The sequence below is a fragment of the Schistocerca americana genome, chromosome 3 (genome assembly GCF_021461395.2).
Source record: "Schistocerca americana isolate TAMUIC-IGC-003095 chromosome 3, iqSchAmer2.1, whole genome shotgun sequence".
NCBI classification, from domain to species: Eukaryota; Metazoa; Arthropoda; class Insecta; order Orthoptera; family Acrididae; genus Schistocerca; species Schistocerca americana.
In genome coordinates, this window is record NC_060121.1 from 736,679,675 (window position 1) to 736,703,072 (window position 23,398).

General features: G+C 39.0%; 1 protein-coding gene across 1 annotated transcript in view; it reads left to right on the forward strand.

The window, feature by feature from the left end:
* LOC124607096 (myosin regulatory light polypeptide 9-like) overlaps positions 1-23,398 on the forward strand; it is a 98,571-nt gene that overhangs the window by 70,198 nt on the left and 4,975 nt on the right. The window contains exons 4-5 of the mRNA XM_047139289.1: positions 17,713-17,849; positions 18,049-18,097. Of these exons, the coding sequence (XP_046995245.1) occupies positions 17,713-17,849; positions 18,049-18,097 (186 nt within the window). The remainder of the gene's footprint in view (positions 1-17,712; positions 17,850-18,048; positions 18,098-23,398) is intronic.

The window sequence follows — 23,398 nt, forward strand, 5'->3', positions numbered from 1 at the left end:
TATACCTCAATGTGGACAGCTGAAAATGTGTGCCCCGACCGGGACTCGAACCCGGGATCTCCTGTTTACATGGCAGACGCTCTATCCATCTGAGCCACCTAGGACACAGATGAATAGAGCGACTGCAGGGACTTATCCCTTGCACGCTTCCCGTGAGACTCACATTCCCAACTGTCCACAATTCTACATATGTATTATACCTTATAGACATTTGCCCACCCACTCATTACTCGCGCACGCGAAGCGTGCAAGGGACAAGTCCCTGCAGTCGCTCTATTCATCTGTGTCCTCGGTGGCTCAGATGGATAGAGCGTCTGCCATGTAAGCAGGAGATCCTGGGTTCGAGTCCTGGTTGGGGCACACATTTTCAGCTGTCCACATCGAGGTATATCAACAACACCTGTCGGCAGCTGAGGTTGTCAGTTAGTCATCATTTATTCCCGGGAAAAGCTGCACGGTCATCAACAGTAACCGTTCTTTCGAGAACAAGTTACTGTCTTCATATATATATATATATATATATATATATATATATATATATATATATATATATATATATATATATATATATATATATATGTAGTTAAAGGCTACCCAGCCATTGACCTTCATCTGTGCGAATGCGTACAGGTTGCCCAAACTCTTATGGAAATCGCCAAAGCGTGCGCGAGTAATGAGTGGGTGGGCAAATGTCTATAAGGTACAATACATACGTAGAATTGTGGACAGTTGGGAATGTGAGTCTCACGGGAAGCTGCAAGGGATAAGTCCCTGCAGTCGCTCTATTCATCTGTGTCCTTGGTGGCTCAGATGGATAGAGTGTCTGCCATGTAAGCAGGAGATCCCGGGTTCGAGTCCCAGTCGGGGCACACATTTTCAGCTGTCCACATTGAGGTATATCAACAGCACCTGTCGGCAGCTGAGGTTGTCAGTTAGTCATCATTTATTGCTAATTGATTAACCTTCCACTTTTGAATGGGTTTCATCTCTCACCACTATAAACCAAAACTGGCAAAACGTAGTGAAAATTAAATTTAAGTTTTAGACTCACCAGAAGCTTAGTTTTGAGAACTGTTCAGTTTACTAAAAGCACTAAAGGCCAGTTTTACATTTCTGCTTATTTCTTTTCCTATCCATCCCACAGTTGTCTTCAACTACTATAACTACAGGAACTCATCAACTAGTTCTATGATTTTGTAGTTAATTTCTGCAATTTTCTTTTAGAAGTGAAGTTATATATTAATTTAGTCTTTTTGTAATTGATTTTCTGTCCTAATTTCAAACTCTATTAATTATTATAAGTCTATTAATCAATGGTACAAATTAATTTATGAATTTATCTGCACTAAAGGAAAACTGTATAATGTTATCAAAAAACTCGAGGGCGAAAAGCAATGGTAGTTTAGAGCAGGTATTCCTTCTACATTTCCCCAGTTTAAGAATCTAAAAACATACCCCAGGACTGCTGAGAACAGTTTTGATGGTACGGAATTTTATTTTCCTTCATACCACCTCACATTTCCAAACAATTTTGCATAATGAGTGTTCCTATTATGTAAGGGTGAAACTCTCATTTTTCATTAATAGTCACCACATTACATTTGAGATTTCTTTAGATTTGCCTCCTTCATGCCTCCAGCATCTTCTGCTGGTTGCCACAATATTTCTTTCTTTTCCCTAGCATTTACACCATCAAGTACAGGGTTCTTTTCTTTCTTTCTTTTTTTCTTAGAATTTGACAAATTTTATTTTATTATTAACATTGTGGATGGATGCCCTTCCTGTTGCCAAATCCATCAAGATTACATAATGGAGGGAAGACATATGTACCATCTGTCTGTGAATCATGTAAACTTTCTTTGTCTGTTATTATATGAGGGTCGTTCAATAAGTAATGCCCCACATTTTTTTTCTCAGAACATATTGTTTGTTAAGAGTCAGAATTCAGTGCCAATATACATCACCATGTCTTGCCCATGTCCTATTCTTCTACATAGTCTCTATCACTTTCTACGGCCATACACCAACGTTGTGGAAGAGCACGTATTCCCTGCTGGTAAAAGCTCTTGTCCTGTAGGCGTAGCCATGTTTCCATTGCATGACTGACACTCTTGTCATCTTCAAAAGACAGAAAGGGCTCTCCTTCAGTCTCAGAATGCTCCAACAATTCAGATTAAATGGACTTTCTTTGATTTGTGGTCCACTGTGAGCAAGCATCATGAGCACCTCTTTGAATATCCGAGAGTCTCGATAATTGCAGACACACTTCCAATGCTGACCAACAACTGTAGAGCCAATTGTCGTGTTGTGATGCACCGGTCAGCACAAATAATGGCATCCACATGATTCAGCATGTCTGGAGCAATGGCTGTGACAGGATATCCCAAGTGTGGCTGATCATGGAGCTCTGTTTCTGCGTGTCTTGAGGCTGTAACTTTTTTTACCCATTGCCCAACTGTACTCACATCAACTGCAGCATCACCATACACTGCAAACATTTAATTTATGATGTTCACCACAATTTACTTTTCTGCACACAAGAATTCAGTAACAGCATGCTGCTTGTAATGTGAGTCATATGTAGACACCATTTTGATGCTGTGCTATGGTTCTGCTATCTGCCAGAATGATTCGAAACTTCACTGGCACACAGAACAAACATCAAATGTGAAGCACCAACAAGGATGTTTGTCTACATATATTAATGGCGTATTAAAAAAATTTGGCGCATTACTAATCAAATGACCCTCGTATTTTAACTATTTATTACTGTAGTCATCTACATTTCCCACACATAACCTCAGACTTCAAGAAGAATGTAATAATTGCAATTCCAAAGAAAGCAGGCGCTGACAGATGTGAAAATTACCATACTATTGGTTTAATAGATCATGGTTGCAAAATACTAACACGAATTCTTTACTGGAGAATGGAAAAACTGGAAGATCCAGAACTTGGAGAAGATCAGTTTGGATTCTGGAGAAATATAGGAACATGTGAGGCAATACTGACCCTTATCGTATCTTAGAAGACAGATTAAGGAAAGACAAACTGACATTTACAGCATTTGTATACTTAGAGAAAACTTTTGACAATATTACTGGAAAACTCTCTTTGAAATTCGGAAGATAGCAGGTGTAAAATACAGGGAGTGAAAGGCTACATACAATTTGTACACAAACCAGGCAGCAGTAATAAGAGTCAAAGGGTATGAAAGAGAAGCAGTGATTGAGGAGTGAGACAAGGTTGTAGCATACCCCGAATGTTACTCAATCTGTACATTGACGAAGCAGTAAAAGAAACCAAAGAAAAATTTGGAGTAGGAGTTAAAGTTCAGGGAGAAGAAATGAAAACTTTAAAGTTTTCCGATAACATTTTAATCCTGTCAGAGACAGAAAAGGATTTGGAAGAGCAGTTGAATGGAATGTACATAGCCTTGAAAGAGGAAATGAGACGAAAACCGACAAAAGCAAAACAAAGATAATGGAATGTAGTCGAATTAAATCAGGTGATGTTAAGCGAATGAGATTAGGAAACAAGGCACTTAAAGTAGTATATGAGTTTTGCTATTTAGACAGCAAAATAACTGATGATGGCCAAAGTAGGGGGTATAACATTAGACTGGCAATGGCAAGAAAGGAATTTCTGAAGAAGAGAAATTTGTTAACCTCAAATATAGATCTAAATGTTCATATTTCTTTTCTGAAAGTATTTGTAAGAAGTGAATTGTGGATGATAAGCAGTTTAGACAAAAGGGAACAGAAGATTTTGAAATGTGGTGCTGCAGATGAATGTTGACTATTAGATGGGTAGAGCATGTAAATAATGAGGTGGTACTGAATAGGACTGGGGAGACAAAAGAATTTGTGGCACAAGTTGACAAAACAAAGGACTCAGTTGACAACACACATTCTCAGACATGAAGGGATCACAAATTTAAAATTTAGTATTGGAGGGAAGGGGGGGGGGGGGGGGTTAAATATTGTAGAGGGAAACCAAGAGATGAATACAGTAAGCAGATTCAGAAGGATGTAGGCTGCAATAGCAGTTCAGAGATGAAGAGGCTCACACAGGATAGAGTAGCATGGAGAGCTGCATTAAACCAGTCTTTGGACTGAAGACCACAAGAAGAACAACATTATTGTATCCTATGAGGTGAAATTTGGGACCAGATCAGCATTTGCCTAAACAAGCATGGGAAACCACCTAAAAGCCACACACAGGCTGCCCAGTGTACCCACAAATAGTTGTTAATCCGCTGCATGGATTAAGTCCAGGTCTGGCTCACCTCCATGATTCACAACCTATCTCACTGAACGTTATGCTATATGAGCAGGTCTGTTGGTTACCTTAATACCTTTGTGAAATAATCACACCTTTCAGTTGCTGAACTTGCTGCTTAATGTAGTCTTGTAGAGCTTCCCATTTGTAGATAAATTCTCATAATCTGCATTTCTGATTTCTTGTCTAATGAATTTCATTGTCTCTTGCTTTGCATCTTTCTTTACTCAGCATCTCACTAGCCTATAATGATTTGAAATTTAAAACTGATTTAGGACAATCACATTCTGTACAATTTCATTAGCAACTGATAAAATGTAGGCAATCTAACATTTAGTTGGCTCCTGTTGAGATTATTTTCTATTTCTTTTGTTGCGGACAATTTTTTTTAAAGTTCTCACCTGTTCCTCTTTATGTTGAATTTTAATAAGTCTTAACACTGACTTATCTGTAATGTATACTGTGAGGTGGGGTCTCTGAGACCCCTGTTGTAACTGAGACTTAATGTGCAAATCATTTTAATTTTTTTATTTAAGTTATTTAATATTTATTTTTAAATTATTTAAGTGTTGTTTAAATAATCCTTGTTGACATTATTGCACTAAATAAAGCCTGCAGTACTTTACTTTTTATCATACCGAAATAACATGTTTGTGCAGTTTTTTACACATTACATAAACAAACTGTTAGAGAAGTGAATTTTACTTTCTGAAAAAAATGTAGTATCTTTGTAGCAAGTAAATTTTAAAATAAAACTAAATTTCAGGTTTTGAACACACATACAAAAATTGCCCCCATATACATTTTTCTTTATCACCATTTGGGAGAATTTGATTTTATTGGAGAAACAGAAAGTTCTCCATCACAATTTTCCTGAAGTTCTTCCTCTAAATAATCCTCCGCTAGAAGAACTGTGATTACTGGCTATTGTATTAGGTTGGTGCATAAGTTCCTAACATTTTTCCATAAGTTTAATAAACACAACAGATACAGATAACAGACTTTAGTCATGAATAATATATTCTCCTTTATTATTTACTACAGTCTGCAATTCTGGTGTAACTTTTTGATTCCATTATGGTAGAAATCATGTGGTTTTGGGGTGAATAGCTCATTGAGCCACGTTTGGAGCACATTTTCATCTAGAAAGAAAATTCCTTCAAGGTTGTTTTACAGAGAGTTGGAAGAGCTGAACACCTGAAGGTGCAAAAATCAGGTGAACAAAGTGGGTGTGGAATGAATTCTCTACCCCACTCCTGCATAGTGTTTTCTGTCAGTGTAGCAGAATGCGGATGGGCAATATTGTGAAGTAGCATCTCTTCACGCAACTTCTTGGTCGTCGGTCTTGGATTGTGTCTGCAAGACATCCCAGCTGTTGACAATAAATGTCAGTAGTAATGGTCACACATAAGGAGAGCAATTTGTAATAAACCACAACAGTGGTCCACCAGATGCATAACATTACCTTTTGTGGATGCACGCAGATCTTTGCACGGGGAGTTGCTACTTTGTTTGGGCTGAATCATTCCTTTCTTTTTCTTATGCTAGCATAAAGACACCATTTATCATGACCATTAATGATACAGGATAGGAATTGTCAATATTGTTCTTAGTAATGAGTAAGCAGAGATGTACACATGGCCACCTAATGATTTTTGTGATTTTGGTTTAGAGCATGCGATTCACATACACCAAATTTTTTAACCTTCCCCATCACATCCAAATGTTACACAATGATAGAATGACCACAGTTTGGCAGTACTTGAGTACAATGATGTGGATCATTTGAGTACTGCATTTAAACAATATTCATCAAATCTCGAAGGACTTCCTGAATGTGAACAGTCACTAATGTCAAAACAATCCTTCTTAAAATGAGAAAACCATTTTCTTGCCATGCTCTGTCCAATGGCATTATCCTCATACATGGCAAAAATGTTTCTGCCTGCCTCTGCTGCTGTCACCCCTCTGTTGAACTCTAACAGAAGCATATGTTGGAAATCTTCTGATTTCTCCACTTGGCACTCCATTTTCTAATATCCACAGCTCGTGGAGTGTCACCATCTCCAAATGACAAAATGACAAAATATGACAGTGAATTACAAATAAAAAAGACAATTGATAAGTAAACCCACAGTAAGCGGAATACTAACATGCAAAACAAAAATGCTTCGAATTTTTGCACCAACCTAATAAAATCTTCATCTTGTCCTATATCACTGATATCTTTCTGCATCCACAGAAGAATAATTTTATCAAACTTAGGATTGTTAAAATTGAAATGTTCCTGCAGACACATTTCATATTATACTGAGCAAAACAGGTATGTAGTTCACAAGGCTCCGTCTAGGAAACCCAAAAACATGTCAACAACAGACATAGAAGGCAATAATGCAACTGACAATACAGTACTGTAGGATTGATTATTTGAGGGAAAAAGGTGGTGGAGGGTTATAGAAGCATTCCACCAGAACTGATCTTGGAGAGTGAGTTCAAAAATTTTCACGCTTTGTGAGAGACCACCCTTTGTGAGTCAACGGTTAATGTACAACCTCAGTTCTTTCTGTAATCACACCTTAAGTTCCCCATTGACAACTCAGTTTTTAATGTTTGTCTCATTCTTGTATTAATATCCCCTGTATCACACTGTAGTGGTATTTTCTATCATTTTTGTTTTGTAACTGTTTGTAGTGATCCTCTAACTCCTCATTACAAAATCAGCACATTTGGTGCAAAAACCTGAACATATTTTGTTCATGATGAATATAAGTCTTCCTATTATTTCCGCAAGATCCCTGTAATGCTGTAAATCATTTTTATTTACAATTAAGCCTGCACCTGAATTATATCTATGATATTCTCCTTTGTAGTAAAACAAATATCATTCTTATTTGATTTAATCTTCATCATCACTGCCCTTCTGGTAAATATCCCATGTGATGTCATTTTACACCTCTTCCTGCTTCACTGACTCGTTTTCAATTCCTAAAGTTCATCTACTAATTTTTATTTAGGGGCACTTGCTTGAACTAGTTGGGTTTTCAGCTCCTTTTATTGTTTATCCAGCCCAAATTTCATGTAGCAAGATTTGGGGAAAGCAATAGCAAGATTTGGGGAAAGCAATGGCTGGGTGTTTTCCATGGCCTAAAGCCACCGATGGGCTCCCTCATACCACTACTCCCAATATTTCTTCAAATGGGCTGGAATACCAAAAGATCAGTGTCCAAAGAACTCACACACATGGCCAGCAACAACCCTACCTGCAGTACAGTAGCCAGCCAGTATCCAGTGAGTTTGACAGGGTACATGAACATTGCCACACTTTGACAGAGCTATGTTAACATCAATCGATCCCAGGCCTCCTGCCACTTTCAAACGTCAGTTTCTCTAAATTTTCTCAATAGTGTACATTGAAAAGAATGTTGCCTTCACTCCAAGGATCTCCATTTGAGTTCCTGAAGCACCTCTGAAATTCATGCGTGTTGTAACAAATCTAGCAGCTTTTCTCTGAATTGCTTGAATATCTTCCTTAAATTTGACCTGGTGGGGATGCTAAACACTCAAACAGAACTCAAAAATGTGTCACACTAGTGTCTTATACTGTTTCTTTTACAGATGAGCCACATTTTCCTAAAATTCTCCCAATGAACTGAAGTTGACCATTTACCTTCCTTACTACAGTTCTAATGTGTTTATTTAATTTCATATCACTTTGCAACGTGTCATGAAATGAAATGATCATATGGCATTTTTAGCTGGGATACACCATCTAGTATAGTTGGCCATCTGGTGCAGGTCTTTTTATTTGACACCGCTTCAGCAAGTTGCACATCAATGATGATGAAATGGTTATGAGGACAACGTGACACACAGTCCTCAGGTGGATTAAATCTCCAACCCGAGCAGGAATTGAACCTGGGCCTCCTGCATAGCAGTCAGTTGCCTTTACCACTCAGCTACAGATGTGGATGCTTTGCAACATTATACCTAGTTATTTAATTGGCATGGCTGTGTCAAGAGCACATCACTAATGCTGTACTTGAACGTTATGGGATTGTTTTCCCTACTCATCTGCAGTAACTTCCAATTTTCTACATTTAGAGCTAGCTGTGATTCATCACACCAACTAGAAATTTTGTCTAAGTCATCGTGTATTCTCCTACAGCCACTCAATTTCAACATGTTCACATGCACACAGCATCATCAGCAAAAAAACAGAGATTGCTGCCCAGCCTGCCTGCCAGATCATTTATGTATAAAGAGAATAATTGCAGTCTTATCACACTTCTCTGGGCACTCCTGATGATTCTCTTGTCTCTAATGAACACTCATTGTCGAAGACAACTTACTGGGTTTCTATTATGTAAGAGGTCCTTGAACACTCACATATCTGGGAACTAATTATGTATGCTTGTACCTTCATTAACAATCTGCAGTGGAGCACCATGTCAAACACTTTTTGGAAATCTAGGAATATTGTACCTGCCTGTTTCCCGTCATCTATAGTTTGCAGGTTATCATGTGAGAAAAGGACAAGTTGACTTTTGTATGAGTGACGCTTTCTAAAACCATGCTGAGTTGTGGACAGAACTTATCTGTCTCAAGGAAATTTATTATATTCAAACTGAGAGTACATTCAAGAATTCTGCAGCAAACCGATGTTAACAATATTGGTCTGTAATTACACAGGTTCATTCTTTTACCCTTTATGCAGCAGTGACCTGCACTTCTTTCCAGTTGCTTGGGACATTGTACTGACCAAGAGATTTGCGATAAATGCAAGCTAAAAAGGGGGCGGTGCCATTGAGTGCTCTTTAACCCAATCATAATTTCATCTTGACTTGGTGACTTATTTGTTTTAAACTCTTTCAGTTGTTTCTCTATGCCAGGGATGCCTGTTATTATGTCCTCCATGCGAGAATCTGGATGCTGGACAAACAATGGTACGCTTACGATTTTCATGTATGAACAATTTCTTAAATGTGAAATTTGAAACTTCAGATTTCCTTTTGCTATCTTCTTCTACCACATCAGACTGCTCAACAAGAAGTGGGCAGAAGCATTTGACCCAATTAGCAACTTTATGTAGGACCAGAATTTTCTCAGGCTCTCAGCAAGATCTTTTGCTAAGGTGGTAGTTGCACAAATCTCTACAAACTTTTTCCTGTCATCGTTTGTGTATTCTCTTTTGAATCAGGAGTGCAACAGCCTTTGCTTCCCCATCATTCTCAGAATTTTGCCATTCACTCATGGTGGGTCTTTTCTGTCCTTAATCAACTTATTCCGCACATACTTCTCTAGAGCACAATTTACAATCCATTTAAACTTTGCTTATAATCATTGCCATCACACTGGAACTAAATGATGTCTATTCATTGTCTAAGTGGGCTGTTAACAACTGCCTATCTGCCCATTCCCCCAAAATACTCTACCATCTTTCTTTATTTGTTTATTAACTTCCGTAACCATCATGACTATGACAACATCATGTCTGCTAACCCTGTTTCTCTGCTGACACCATCAATAAGGTCAGATCTGTTTACAGCTACAAGGTTTAAAATATTTCCGTTGTGTATGGGCTGTTGAACTAGCTGCTCAAGACAAGTTTTGGAAAATATATTCAAAAACACATGTTCAATAGTACTGTCTGTCCATGCCCCCTGCATTGAATTAATAGAGATCCCAATCTGTAGTTGGTAGCTTAAAGTCATCTCCAACTAATATTGCATGATCTGTGTGCTTCCACAAGTCAGTATGCAGAATTTTACTTTCAAATCCACTGAAAGCTGCATGTTGACTCTCCTAACACTAATTTTGGCTTTCTTTGGTTTTTGTTTGTCTGTGAGGCTTTGGCTGTATTTAAACTTTTGGCTTTCTTTGGTTTTTGTTTGCCTGTGAGGCTTTGGCTGTATTTAAATTTGCAGTGATCCTCTTTCTGCTTAGGGAGCAGATTCATAAAACAGCTGTCAAACCACAGTTTGCCTTTTCCATCCCTCACAACTTTGCTCAGCACACTAAAGCATGTTGTATAATGCTATTAAACTTTGTCCATCAATACTCAATGTTGTTAGTGCTGAATATGAAATTTTCAAACTGACAACTCAAGTAATCTGAGATATGTTTATTGTCAATCTTGCTCAGCAGGAAAATCTACCTACCTTTCTTTGTTCCTGTTTACAGCCATTTTCAGTGATGCTGTAACAGCTTCCACTCTTTTACACTAACTGAGTTGAAAACTTAAGGTCTGTTTGCCACCAGCAGCTCTACAATATTACCTGCAAAAGTTGGTTCTCTGATGAATTTCACAACAAAATTCTTTGATAAGGCATTAGAAAAATTTCACATGATTCCCTGTCCCTACTACCTACCCTAATCACCACCTAATACCACAAAATGACCAGAAAATTTATGCAAAATATTCTCCAAGTTTCCCCTCAAATGTCACACCACTAATGTTCCTGAGATGGGGGTTGGAGGAATCTATAAAAGTATCTAATGACAACATTTGACCCAACTTTAACATTTGTCTTCATCCAAATTATTTTGCATTTGTAATCTGTACTAATCTCACTAGAAATTATCATATTTTAATGGCTATAAACACATCTATATCATAAACATTAAAATTATCTTAGTGATATACATACCAATTGCTGTTTGGAATTCTTATAATGAGTTCAACTCTACCTGGAAGCAGGATGCATTTTATTGGATCTGTGGGGGGGACTTCTCTATCCTAAACATCCACATGTGCATGCCACACTTACTCCACTACCCTACTAGCCACTTCCCACGCATAGTGCACATCTGATCTATTCTCCCCTCAATAGAGGAGGCTACAAGACCTGCATTCAACATAATCATATAATCATCTGAGACACTGTTTTAAGCCTTCCACTCAGCTCAAAATGATAGTTCTGGTTCCATTCCACAGGTAAGCCTAGCTGTCTTCACTAAAGCAGCCAGACACCTGCAGGAACTGAGAATGGCCTTTGAACCAAGGTTGCAAGCATCACTCATTCCTACATGAGGCACAGTTTGCAGTTATGTACACCCACTGTGCTAAATCACTGCTGACAGAGTCTCCTCCACATTTCAGATTAGACCCCCCAGTAGGAAACAGAGTAGACACTGGCCTTCTTTACTGACCAGCCTGCTGTTTCCCTTGAGAGCTTCCTAACATTGTAGCTCCTAATGACATGCAGTCCCACCCTCTGCACTTATCTGGACCTCTCAGGAAGATCAGCTACAGTCCCAATGTGCAAAGCATCCCATGCTGTTCAGATGTACTTCCAGCAGTAGGCAATACTCAAACATATTTTTAAGACATGTGGGGGGCAACTGTGCAGCTGGTACCCATGCTTGCTTTCCACCCCTAGATACATGATCTCACCACTGTTCACCTATCAGGGTCAGGTAAGTGTTGTCCAGCCAGGAAGTGCAAATCAGAGGGTGCAGTGGCATCAGGGACTCCAGGTATCATTATAGGCTCCAGCTGTACAAAAGCATTCATATCAGGTCCCCAATGCCACCACAGCCCAGGATAGCTGCTTGACACCTGTCTATTGTGGCCAAAACAGCTTTCAGCTGTTTACAGACAGTGAACAGTTCCCCCAGTATCCGTGTACATCAGGGGCTGTCTCTATCCATCTCATGTCAGTTTCTTGTATGTACTGCAAGTAATGTAACACTAATACAAGAACCTGCTGGGTGCAATCTAAGGTCTGCCGCTATGCTACTTCTTTCCTGCCTTCCACCAGTTGCACTAGGTGCGTTCACTCGGCCCCTTGTCAGATACTACACATATCAGATATCAGATGATGGTTTCAGATTAGAGTTTGTTGACATCTCACAGTTCTGAACAACTGTACCTGACATAAAACTATCTTCTGACCCTGCTGATGCAAATCAATTGGACTTCTTTACCATTGCAGTCTTAAATATGCTGGAATCAAAATACTTCAACACATGTTCAACTTTCTCAAATAAATGCAAAGAGTTTCTTCTGTAATAATTTTTGCATATTGTCCAGTAATATGCAACTTCTCACACTCATTATTCACAAGTTAGAGTACATCACATGACAATGCATTTCAAGTTCTGACATAAAACCTACCTTAATTAACATTCAATATTCTTCTTCTGTTTTGCAATAACATCATGCCATACTGTTAAACTGTGTACATTAATTCAGTGGCAGCCAGTGAAGGTATGTTCTCGAAACTTTAACAAAAGCCCGTACCGAGCTACTGAGCGTCTCTCCTGCAGAGTCTTCCACTGGAGTTTATCTATCATCTCCGTAACGCTTTCGCGATTATTAAATGATCCTGTAACGAAGCGCGCTGCTCTCCGTTGGATCTTCTCTATCTCTTCTATCAATCCTATCTGGTACGGATCCCACACTGTTGCGCAGTATTCAAGCAGTGGGCGAACAAGCGCACTGTAACCTACTTCCTTTGTTTTTGGATTGCATTTCCTTAGGATTCTTCCAATGAATCTCAGTCTGGCATCCGCCTTACTGACGATCAACTTTATATGATCATTCCATTTTAAATCACTCCTAATGCGTACTCCCAGATAATTTATGGAATTAACTGCTTCCAGTTGCTGACCTGCTATTTTGTAGTTAAATGATAAGGGAACTATCTTTCTATGTATTCGCAGCACATTACACTTCTCTACATTGAGACTCAATTGCCACTCCCTGCACCATGCGTCTATTCGCTGCAGATCCTCCTGCATTTCAGTACAATTTTCCATTGTTACAACCTCTCGATACACCACAGCATCATCTGCAAAAAGCCTCAGTGAACTTCCGATGTCATCCACAAGGTCATTTATGTATATTGTGAATAGCAACGGTCCTATGACACTCCCCTGCGGCACACCTGAAATCACTCTTACTTCGGAAGACTTCTCTCCATTGCGAATGACATGCTGCGTTCTGTTATACAGGAATTCTTCAATCCAATCACACAATTGGTCTGATAGTCCATATGCTCTTACTTTGTTAATTAAACGACTGTGGGGAACTGCATCAAACGCCTTGCGGAAGTCAAGAAACACGGCATCTACCTTTGAACCCGTGTCTATGGCTCTCTGAGTCTCGTGGACGAATAGCGCGAGCTGGGTTTCACACAACCGTCTTTTTCGAAACCCATGCTGATTCCTACAGAGTAGATTTCTAGTCTCCAGAAAAGTCATTATACTCGAACATAATACGTGTTCCAAAATTCTACAACTGATCGACGTTAGAGATATAGGTCTATAGTTCTGCCCATCTGTTCGACATCCCTTCTTGAAAACGGGGATGACCTGTGCCCTTTTCCAATCCTTTGGAACGCTACGCTCTTCTAGAGACCTACGGTACACCGCTGCAAGAAGAGGGGCAAGTTCCTTCGCGTACTCTGTGTAAAATCGAACTGGTATCCCATCAGGTCCAGTGACCTTTCCTCTTTTGAGCGATTTTAATTGTTTCTCTATTCCTCTGTCGCCTATTTCGATATCTACCATCTTGTCATCTGTGCGACAATCTAGAGAAGGAACTACAGTGCAGTCTTCCTCTGTGAAACAGCTTTGGAAAAAGACATTTAGTATTTCGGCCTTTAGTCTGTCATCCTCTGTTTCAGTACCATTTTGGTCACAGAGTGTCTGGACATTTTGTTTTGAGCCACCTACCGCTTTGACATAAGACCAAAATTTCTTAGGATTTTCTGCCAAGTCAGTACATAGAACTTTACTTTCGAATTCATTGAACGTCTGTCGCATAGCCCTCCTCACACTACATTTCGCTTCGCGTAATTTTTGTTTGTCTGCAAGGCTTTGGCTATGTTTATGTTTGCTGTTAAGTTCCCTTTGCTTCCGCAGCAGTTTCCTAACCCGGTTGTTGTACCACGGTGGCTCTTTTCCATCTCTTACGATCTTGCTTGGCACATACTCATCTAACGCATATTGTACGATGGTTTTGAACTTTGTCCACTGATCCTCAACACTATCTGTACTTGAGACAAAACTTTTGTGTTGAGCCGTCAGGTACTCTGCAATCTGCCTTTTGTCACTTTTGCTAAACAGAAAAATCTTCCTACCTTTTTTAATATTTCTATTTACGGCTGAAATCATTGATGCAGTAACCACTTAATGATCACTGATTCCCTGTTCTGCATTAACTGTTTCAAATAGTTCGGGTCTGTTTGTCACCAGAAGGTCTAATATGTTATTGCCATGAGTTGGTTCTCTGTTTAACTGCTCAAGGTAGTTTTCAGATAAAGCACTTAAAAAAATTTCACAGGATTCTTTGTCCCTGCCACCCATTATGAACGTTTGAGTCTCCCAGTCTATATCTGGCAAATTAAAATCTCCACCCAGAACTATAACATGGTGGGGAAACCTACTCGAAATATTATCCAAATTATCCTTCAGGTGCTCTGCCACAACAGCTGCTGAGCCAGGGGGTCTATAGAGACATCCAATTACCATGTCTGGGCCTGCTTTAACCGTGACCTTCACCCAAATTATTTCACATTTCGGATCTCCGTCAATTTCCTTCGATACTATTGCACTTCTTATCGCTATAAACACGCCTCCCCCTTCACTGTCCAGCCTGTCTCTGCGGTATACATTCCAATCTGAGTTCAGGATTTCATTACTGTTTACGTCTGGTTTCAGCCAACTTTCTGTCCCTAGTACTATATGGGTGTTGTGACCGTTTATTAATGATAGCAGTTCTGGGACCCTTCTATAGATGCTCCTGCAGTTTACTATTAGCACATTAATATTGTTATTCCCTGTTGCATTTTGCCTACTCCTACCTTGCTGCGTCTCAAGAGGCGTCTTGTCGGGCCTAGGAAGGGAATTCTCTAACCTAAAAAACCCACATGTGCACTCAGCACGTACTCCGCTACCCTTGTAGCCGCCCTGACCTATTCAGGGAGACCCTACATTTCTCCACCCAATAGCGGAGGTCGAGAAATTTGCACCCCAGATCTCCGCAGAATCGTCTGAGCCTCTGGTTTAAGCCTTCCGCTCGGCTCCAAACCAGAGGACCGCGATCGGTTCTGGGAACGATACTACAAATAGTTAGCTCTGATTCCACCCCGCGAGCGAGGCTTTCCGCCTTCATCAATTCCGCCAACCGCCTGTACAAACGGAGGATGACCTCTGAACCCAGACAGCAGGAGTCATTGGTGCCGACATGAGCAACAATTTGCAGTCGGGTGCACCCAGTGCTCTCTATCGCCGCCGGCAGGGCCTCCTCCACATCTCGGATGAGACCCCCCCGGCAAGCAGACAGAGTGAACACTGGCCTTCTTCCCCGACATATCTGCTATTTCCCTAAGGGGCTCCATCACCCGCCTAATGTTGGAGCTCCCAATAACTAATAAACCCCTCCCCCGGTGTGCCTGCTCGGACCTTGCTGAAGGAGCGGCCACATGTCCACTCACAGGCAGAGCGGGCAATACCACACGGCCAGCCTCCACATTGACCCTCCGCCTCGTGCGCCGTGAACGCCGCTGAACCCGCCACTCCCCTTGAGGAGAGGGTGACCCAACCGCGCCCGGTACCCACGAAGATGTCTCGACAGCAGGGACAGTGGGTGAAGCATGTAACACCTGGGGTGTACCATGCGATGCACCAGACTCCCCACTCCCGCTACACTCCGAGGCAGCAGCCTGAAGACGGCTGACTGCGGCCATCAACACGTTCAGCTGTTCGCGAACAGTGGCCAGCTCCTCCTGCGTCCGTACACAGCAGTCACACATCCTATCCATCCTAAGAAATCAATTTACTGTAGAGAGTTATTCAACTTTTAACTGGACTGCTAATTCACTAAAGGCGACTGACTAAACTGACTAAACTGTGGTTGCTAGCCACTTCTTGTAGAAAACAATGAAAATAGCACTACCGGTCTCTGGACTGTATTGAAAACAAACACTAGTACTACTGGCACTATGGTTGTCTAAAGGGACTCTCTGACTGTATTCAAAACAAACACGAAATCTATGGAACACTATTACTAAGCACTCGACAATTAAAGCTTCCTAGAAGCAAAAACACAAGGAAGAAGAAGTGACAAGTGCGAATAATACAGTTAATACTTAAATTAACGAAGCTTGCTGCACAGCAGACGTGAAGCGGACGGGAGTGACGACGACACTGACACTGTGCTCAAAACTGGAACAACAATGCAAGGAAAATACACAAAGCCCTCAAGGGTACATCATCTCCTGGTGATAGTGTGATCACCTTGATGACATGCAGTGGCCCTCTGTACAAACATTACATGCAAAAACAGGTAACAAAACATCCAAATAGTTTCATATTCTAAATCACTATATAGTTTAAATTCATCACCATCATTCATCCGCTAGGTAGACATAGGGTTACAGATCACTCTACCAGAGTGATGTGTAAATCATGTATTCTACAACTCAGGCAAAGTCGTTGTGACAAATTCATTTATCATACTTTAATTACATATTAATTACTTTCACAAGTACATACCTATAAGAAGTTCATTTATTATACTTTCCTTATGTATCAATTCCTGTACATAATTAATTACCTTCACAAGTGCAGTTCATACCTTATTTTAAATCTCCATCTACTCCTGCCTTATAAAATAATATTTTCATTTACAGAATGTAGTATTTTGATTCTTGTTTTGAATCATCAGTTATCTAGATTTTTTTTAATACAAAATACAATAGTCAGTGCTTACAGTGCTTCTACATACATTTTTATGACATAAGTTACATAAAAAATTAAAGCTTACCATTTCTTCTATTTCATTTGTATCTTAAATTAAATATCATTTAATCATCATAACTGTTTTCCTCTCTCCAAGCAATTTCAACATTCTTCTCCTGTTCTGCACTGATGCCATGCCACATTGTTAACACTGCATACTGTTATTCAGTGACACGCCACTTTACTGCAGCCTGGGACAGTGATGCAATGAACACACAAAAGCCAGACAGGTACCTCATTTCTTGGTGACACTGTGATTGCTGCCCCACCTTAAAGACATGTGGTGGCCTTCCATACATTTGTTACGTGCATAAACAGATAACAAGACTTCAAACAGTTTCATATTCTTAATTACTAAATCATTATGTAGTTTTAAACTTGTGACCACTTTCATCAGCCAAGCAGACACAGTGTTACACATCCCTCTACCACGAATGATACGTAAATCCAAAATAATCAGTGAAAATATTATTTGTCGATGTCCTGACGCATTCTCAGGTGACTGCAGTAGCTATACAAAAAGTAAATTTATTGTAGCATGTGTCTTTTCTTTTTCTTCCAAACATGAGTGGTGAAAAATAAAAGCTACATTGAGTGGCAAATGCACTGAATAAAATCATCAAATGAAACTCAAAATTGATTATTGTAGTACAAAGAATTTATCTAAGGTGTTTAACATTTCAGACAATTGGTCCACTTGATTTTGAATCATTTGTTATCCTATTGGGGTATAAAACGGTAGAGTTGGATCCAGAAACTGTACTAATTGATGCTCTCTCAAGATGGGACTATGACAATTCTGGGCTGATTTCCGAAGAAAGGTACAGTAACAGTAACAATAACAATAACAACAACTTTCAGAATAATATTTAGGTATGAGCTTGCAATAGCATTAGTACTATTTGTTGTCACTTTTGAGATAAAGAACTGTCCTATGTACATAAGACAAAAAAAATAATAATAATTGTGTGATTATGTATGTTGGGCATCACATATGACCAGTTTCATCTTTTCTTATAGGATAAAACATGATCTAGTCACATGGGGTGACAGATTTACTCCTGAAGAGGTGAGCGTTTCTCACTTTATTTTTCATCTATTTATTTAATCTTAATTCTTATTTGGTATAATTATGTAATAAGTTTGATACCCATGAGTCTAGTTACAAATTTGTCTTGCTAATTTTTTACTCTTAATTTTGGCAAATGCTTTTTGATGAATTATACTTCAGAACATAAAAGATTAATTATGTGGAATTTATTGTGTTTACTTTATATGAAGTCCTCATTTCCCTCGAGCAAAGGAACTATTTATACAAAGAAAAACAGTTTTGTGAGTTCAGCCATGATTAGGCATGGAAAGTATCTTTTATGACAAACCTGTATACTTTAGTTTAGTTATAAACCAGATATTGTATAATTTTTGCACTGACAAAGGGCAAGAATCATTGTGTACTACAGCAGAGAAAGTGCTCTCATGATTACTGTCATGGTTTTGTTCAAATCAGCTGACTTTAAACACAAAAACACCTAACTTTATACAGTACGGAAGTAAGTATCAATAGGATAATATGTGCATAATGCCAGAAAACAAACAAATAGAAACGATGTGTACTACAAAGTTTCTGGGAATGTAGATTGATCAACATTTTAACTAGAACTAGCATGTGCATGTTACTCAGAAACTCAGTTCAGCATGTTTTGCTTCGAGAATAATATCCAAGGTATGTATCCCAGAATGCTCTGGAGCTATGTACTTTGGTTATTTCCAGTCAGTTGCAAATTATGGCATAAGTTTTTGGGACAAAACCAAGTCAAGATCAAAAGAAATTTTTATTATGCAAGAGCTATCCATATAATGACTCATGCACACCACAAACACACTGTAGACCCTTATTTAAATAGCTAAAGATGCTAACATTACCATCTACATATATTTTAAAATTCCTGGAAATGATCACAAAAATCACTGTTATCTTCAAATCAACTCTAGCTACCATAATCACAATACAAGGCATGGTAAAGACTTCCACATTAGCTATGTAGCAAAATCCAGAAGTTAGAAACATGTGAACACTTAGGAATAAAGCTTTTAACTGCGCTTCCATACTAAGTTAAAGAGCTGAAAGACAAAAGTAAATTCAAGCATGAAGTAAAAAAATACCTGACATGTCCTGGCAGATTAAAACTGTGTGGCGGACCGAGACTCGAACTCTGGACCTTTGCCTTTCACAGGCAAGTGCTCTACCATCTGAGCTATCCAGGCACAGCTCACGACCCGCCCTCACAGCTTCAATTCTGCCAGTACCTTGTCTTCTACCTTCCAAACTTCACAGAAGCTCTTCTGCGTACCTTGCAGTACTAGCTCTCCTGGAAGAAAGAAGGAAATTGCGGAGACATGGCTTAGCCACAGCCTGGGGGTTGTTTCCAGAATGATACTTTCACTCTGCAGTGGAGTGTGCACAGATATGAAACTTCCTGGCAGATTAAAAGTGTGTGGCGGTCTGAGACTCGAACTCAAGACCTTGCCCGCAAAAGGCAAAGATCTCGAGTCACAGCCACACAGTTTTAATCTGCCAGGAAGTTTCATATCAGTGCACACTCCACTGAGAGTGAAAATATCATCCTGGAAACATCCCCCAGCCTGTGGCTAAGCCACATCTCCACAATATCCTTTCTTCCAGGAGTGCTAGTTCTGCAAGGTTCGCAGAAGAGCTTCTGTGAAAATGAAGTACTGACAGAATTGAAGCTGTGAGGGTGGGATGTGAGTCGTGTTGGGTAGCTCAGATGGTAGAGCACTTGCCACGAAAGGCAAAGGTCCTGAGTTTGATCTAGGTCCGCCACGCAGTTTTAATCTGCCAGGAAGTTTCATATCAGCGCACACTCTGCTGCAGAGTGAAAATAACAGTCTAAAAAAATACCTGATGGATAAATGCTTCTACAGTGTCAATGAATATCTGTCTCAGATAATAAATTGAAGCCTTTACATGCTTTCAATAATTTAAATGAATTTAAATTTATTTTCAAATTATGAAATACTTATAGAAATTCTGTTAAATGCTCTCAGAACATTTTGTGTATAAGGCACAGTTAATGCCCTATACATGTTTTGCATGAGTATGTGTTTTGTCTTTTGACTAAGTGTTTGTTCTCTATTTATATACTATGGGTTTATAATTTGCTTTGTTTGGTTAATATGTTATGCATTGTTGTCATGTGTTACATGTAAACATTCTAATGATGAATCACATGTGAGATCTTTTGGATGATGAATAAAATAAATAAATAAATGAAGGCAGTGTTTTGAAGAGTTATATTATGGGCTTACTAAGCACTACATCCTGAATACAAAAACACTGACCCTGTAGCAACTGTCTTGATTTTTAAGGTAGCAGTCTAACTACAGAAAACCCAGGATGCACTAACTCAGACAGTTATATCAAGCATATAATGCTCTTTTGTATACACATACTGAAAACAAGTTAGCTTGACAATGTGAGACAATAATTGTATACAGCTCATTTAGTCTCTCAACACTTATCATGGCACACACCACACATCCTTCTAGATGACTTAGTACTGTGACCCTATTGCAATACCTCTGTTACATCTCCATCGCTTTCCTTTTGCCTGTCTGAAAAACTATGTAGCATCCCATTATGATGAGTAAGATGTTGAGATTAGAAAAAAGGTGAAGCTTTAATATTGTAATCTATTAATCTAACTTGTAAGATTTTCCATTTGAAAGCATTATATTGTGAACATATAATTTGACAGAGGTGGTTTAGTTGTTGTCAATTTTTTTATTAAACCCTACTTTAAGTTCTTTAAGTAACTTTTAATTGTGTAGTACGCTTTACGAGGTCTGATCAAAAAGATCTGGAACATTTGTAATTTTGCGCCAATGGTGTGTTGGAACAAAATGCGATTGGCATCCTTGCACATGCCTGTATTTAGTGTGTAACTGCCAGAAGTTTCATTGTTGTATGTCTGTTAGTTATTATTCAGAGCAGTGTTGAGTACAACATTGTGTTGCACACTTTGCAAATGGCAGAGTTACAGGAGTGAGTCTGCATTAAATTTTACATGAAACTCCAGAAAACCTTTACAGAGACACACCAAATGATACAGGAAGCCTACAGTGATGAGTGCTTAAGCCACACTTGGTGTTATGAATGGTTCACATGGTTTAAAAGTAGCCAGGCGGAAGTTAAAGATGACCCTCACTCAGGACGCCTGTTGACGTCTACCGACGACGCTCATGTCAGGAAGGTCAACAAAATTGTGCATGCCAATTTAAGACTGACGATCCAAGAGATTGTAGAAGAGTGTAACATTTCAGTTGGATGATGTCAGGAAATCCTGACACAGCACCTTGAAATGCATCTTGTTGCCATGAAGTCTGCCCCACGGCTCTTGAGCCAATACCAGAAAGACCTTCACCTTGCAATCTACGAAGAGCTTTTGGATTGTACAAATGAGAATGAGATGTTCCTTAATATAATCATAACCGGTGATGAGTTGTGGCTCTATGGTTATGATGTTGAGACCAAGGTTCAATCTTCACAATGGGGCAGGAACAGTTCTCCAAGATAAGAAAAAGCTCATCAAAGGCATGCTGTTAGTTTTTCTGCCTTTGAAGGATTATTTCATCACGAATTCTTGCTACAGGGATAAACTGTTAATTGACTGTACTATTGAAATGTTTTGTGATGCTTGTGAGAAAATGTGTGAAGAAAATGGCCTGAAATGTAGCGAGAAAATTTATGGCTCTTGCATCACAATAACACACCTGCATATTTGTCTCTGTTGATGTGTGACTACTGCACAAAAAACGAAATCACTGTGCTGTCTCATCCTCCATACTCTCCAGACCTGGTCCTGTGGAATTCTTTTTATTTCCAAAATTGAAGGCCCTGTTTAAAGGACAAAGATTTGCAACAATAGATGAGATAAAAGAAAATTCACAGATGGTTCTTCGCGCAATTGAGGAGGAGGCATGCTGAGACTGCTTCTGGAAGGGGAAACGGTGTTGGGAGCAGTGTATCAATTGTGGAGAAGAGTGCTTCAAAGGAGACCATGCACACTAAGTAAAAGTTAACTTCAGAAAAATTTTGTGGACAAAGCTCCAGAATATTTGAACAGACCTTGTATTTAAGAGGTCTGCTTTGAGTGCATTTCAAATAAATGTACTTTAGCTATCTTTTGCATCTCCGTGGATAAATTATTACACAATTTTAACTCATACGAGAAAACACTGTTCAGAGATTTTAATTTTTTTTCCCCTATGCTAACTGCAAATTCAAAATACTACTTTTTCCGTGATTATGCATAATTATTGCTGATATAATTATTAATGCTTTTTTCGTAATGTGCACAACAGACACATAGGTAAACCTACTTGGCACACTGAGGACACCCAATTCTTTTAAATATTTCCTTACAGTGAGCCCAGCTACTACTTTTAGTTATTTATTATTCTTTATGGCCATTTTCTGCAGTTTGTAAATCGTGTCCATGTTTTGTGCATTTAATTCCCAGAAAAGAATACAATAGCTAATATTTACGAATGAGTGTACATGTGAATAATACATCACCCAAGGTACTGACTGTTAGATACTAATTATAGAATCCTACTGGTATAACATGTTGATGGCATTTTCTTTGCTGGTATCTTGACATGTTCATTTGATGTTATCTGAAAATCAATTTTCATTCCTAAAAACTTTGTTTCTGCTACAGTCTATAGATTCATCATTTATATTTAGAGTGGCAGAATTGTTTTCCTTCTTTAAGTGAATTTTACAGCTGTTTGTTTTCTTTATGTTCAGTGTTAATTTATTACATGCTGTCCAATTGTAAACATCCTTTACAGTTTCATTTGCCTTCTCAACTAGGAGTTCCGTTGTTTCATCAGTGACTGTAATGTTTCCGTTATCAGCAAAGACAATTCTTTCTCCATACCTTATACTGTCTGTTAAGTCATTTATGAATTAAGAGCAGAATTGGCCCTAATACACTACCCAAAGGAACATCTATGTTAATATGTTTTGCATCTGATAATTGTTTCACTAAAAATGTAGCGTCATCTGATGTGTAGGCTATTTCTACTTTTTGCAGTCTATTTTCCAGGTATGACTGGAGCCACTCATTAGCTATTCCTTTTATATATAGTGCTTCTAGTATATTTAGTAATATTTTGTGGCTAACATTACAAAAGCCCAGACAGGTCTGGGAATAAGCCTATGACACAGTCATCACTGTCAACAGCTTGAGGTAACACTTTTGCAAGCACATTTATGTCTGATACTGTTCTTATGCCACCTTGGAAGCCAAACTGTAATCTGATAAAAAGATTGTATTTATTCATG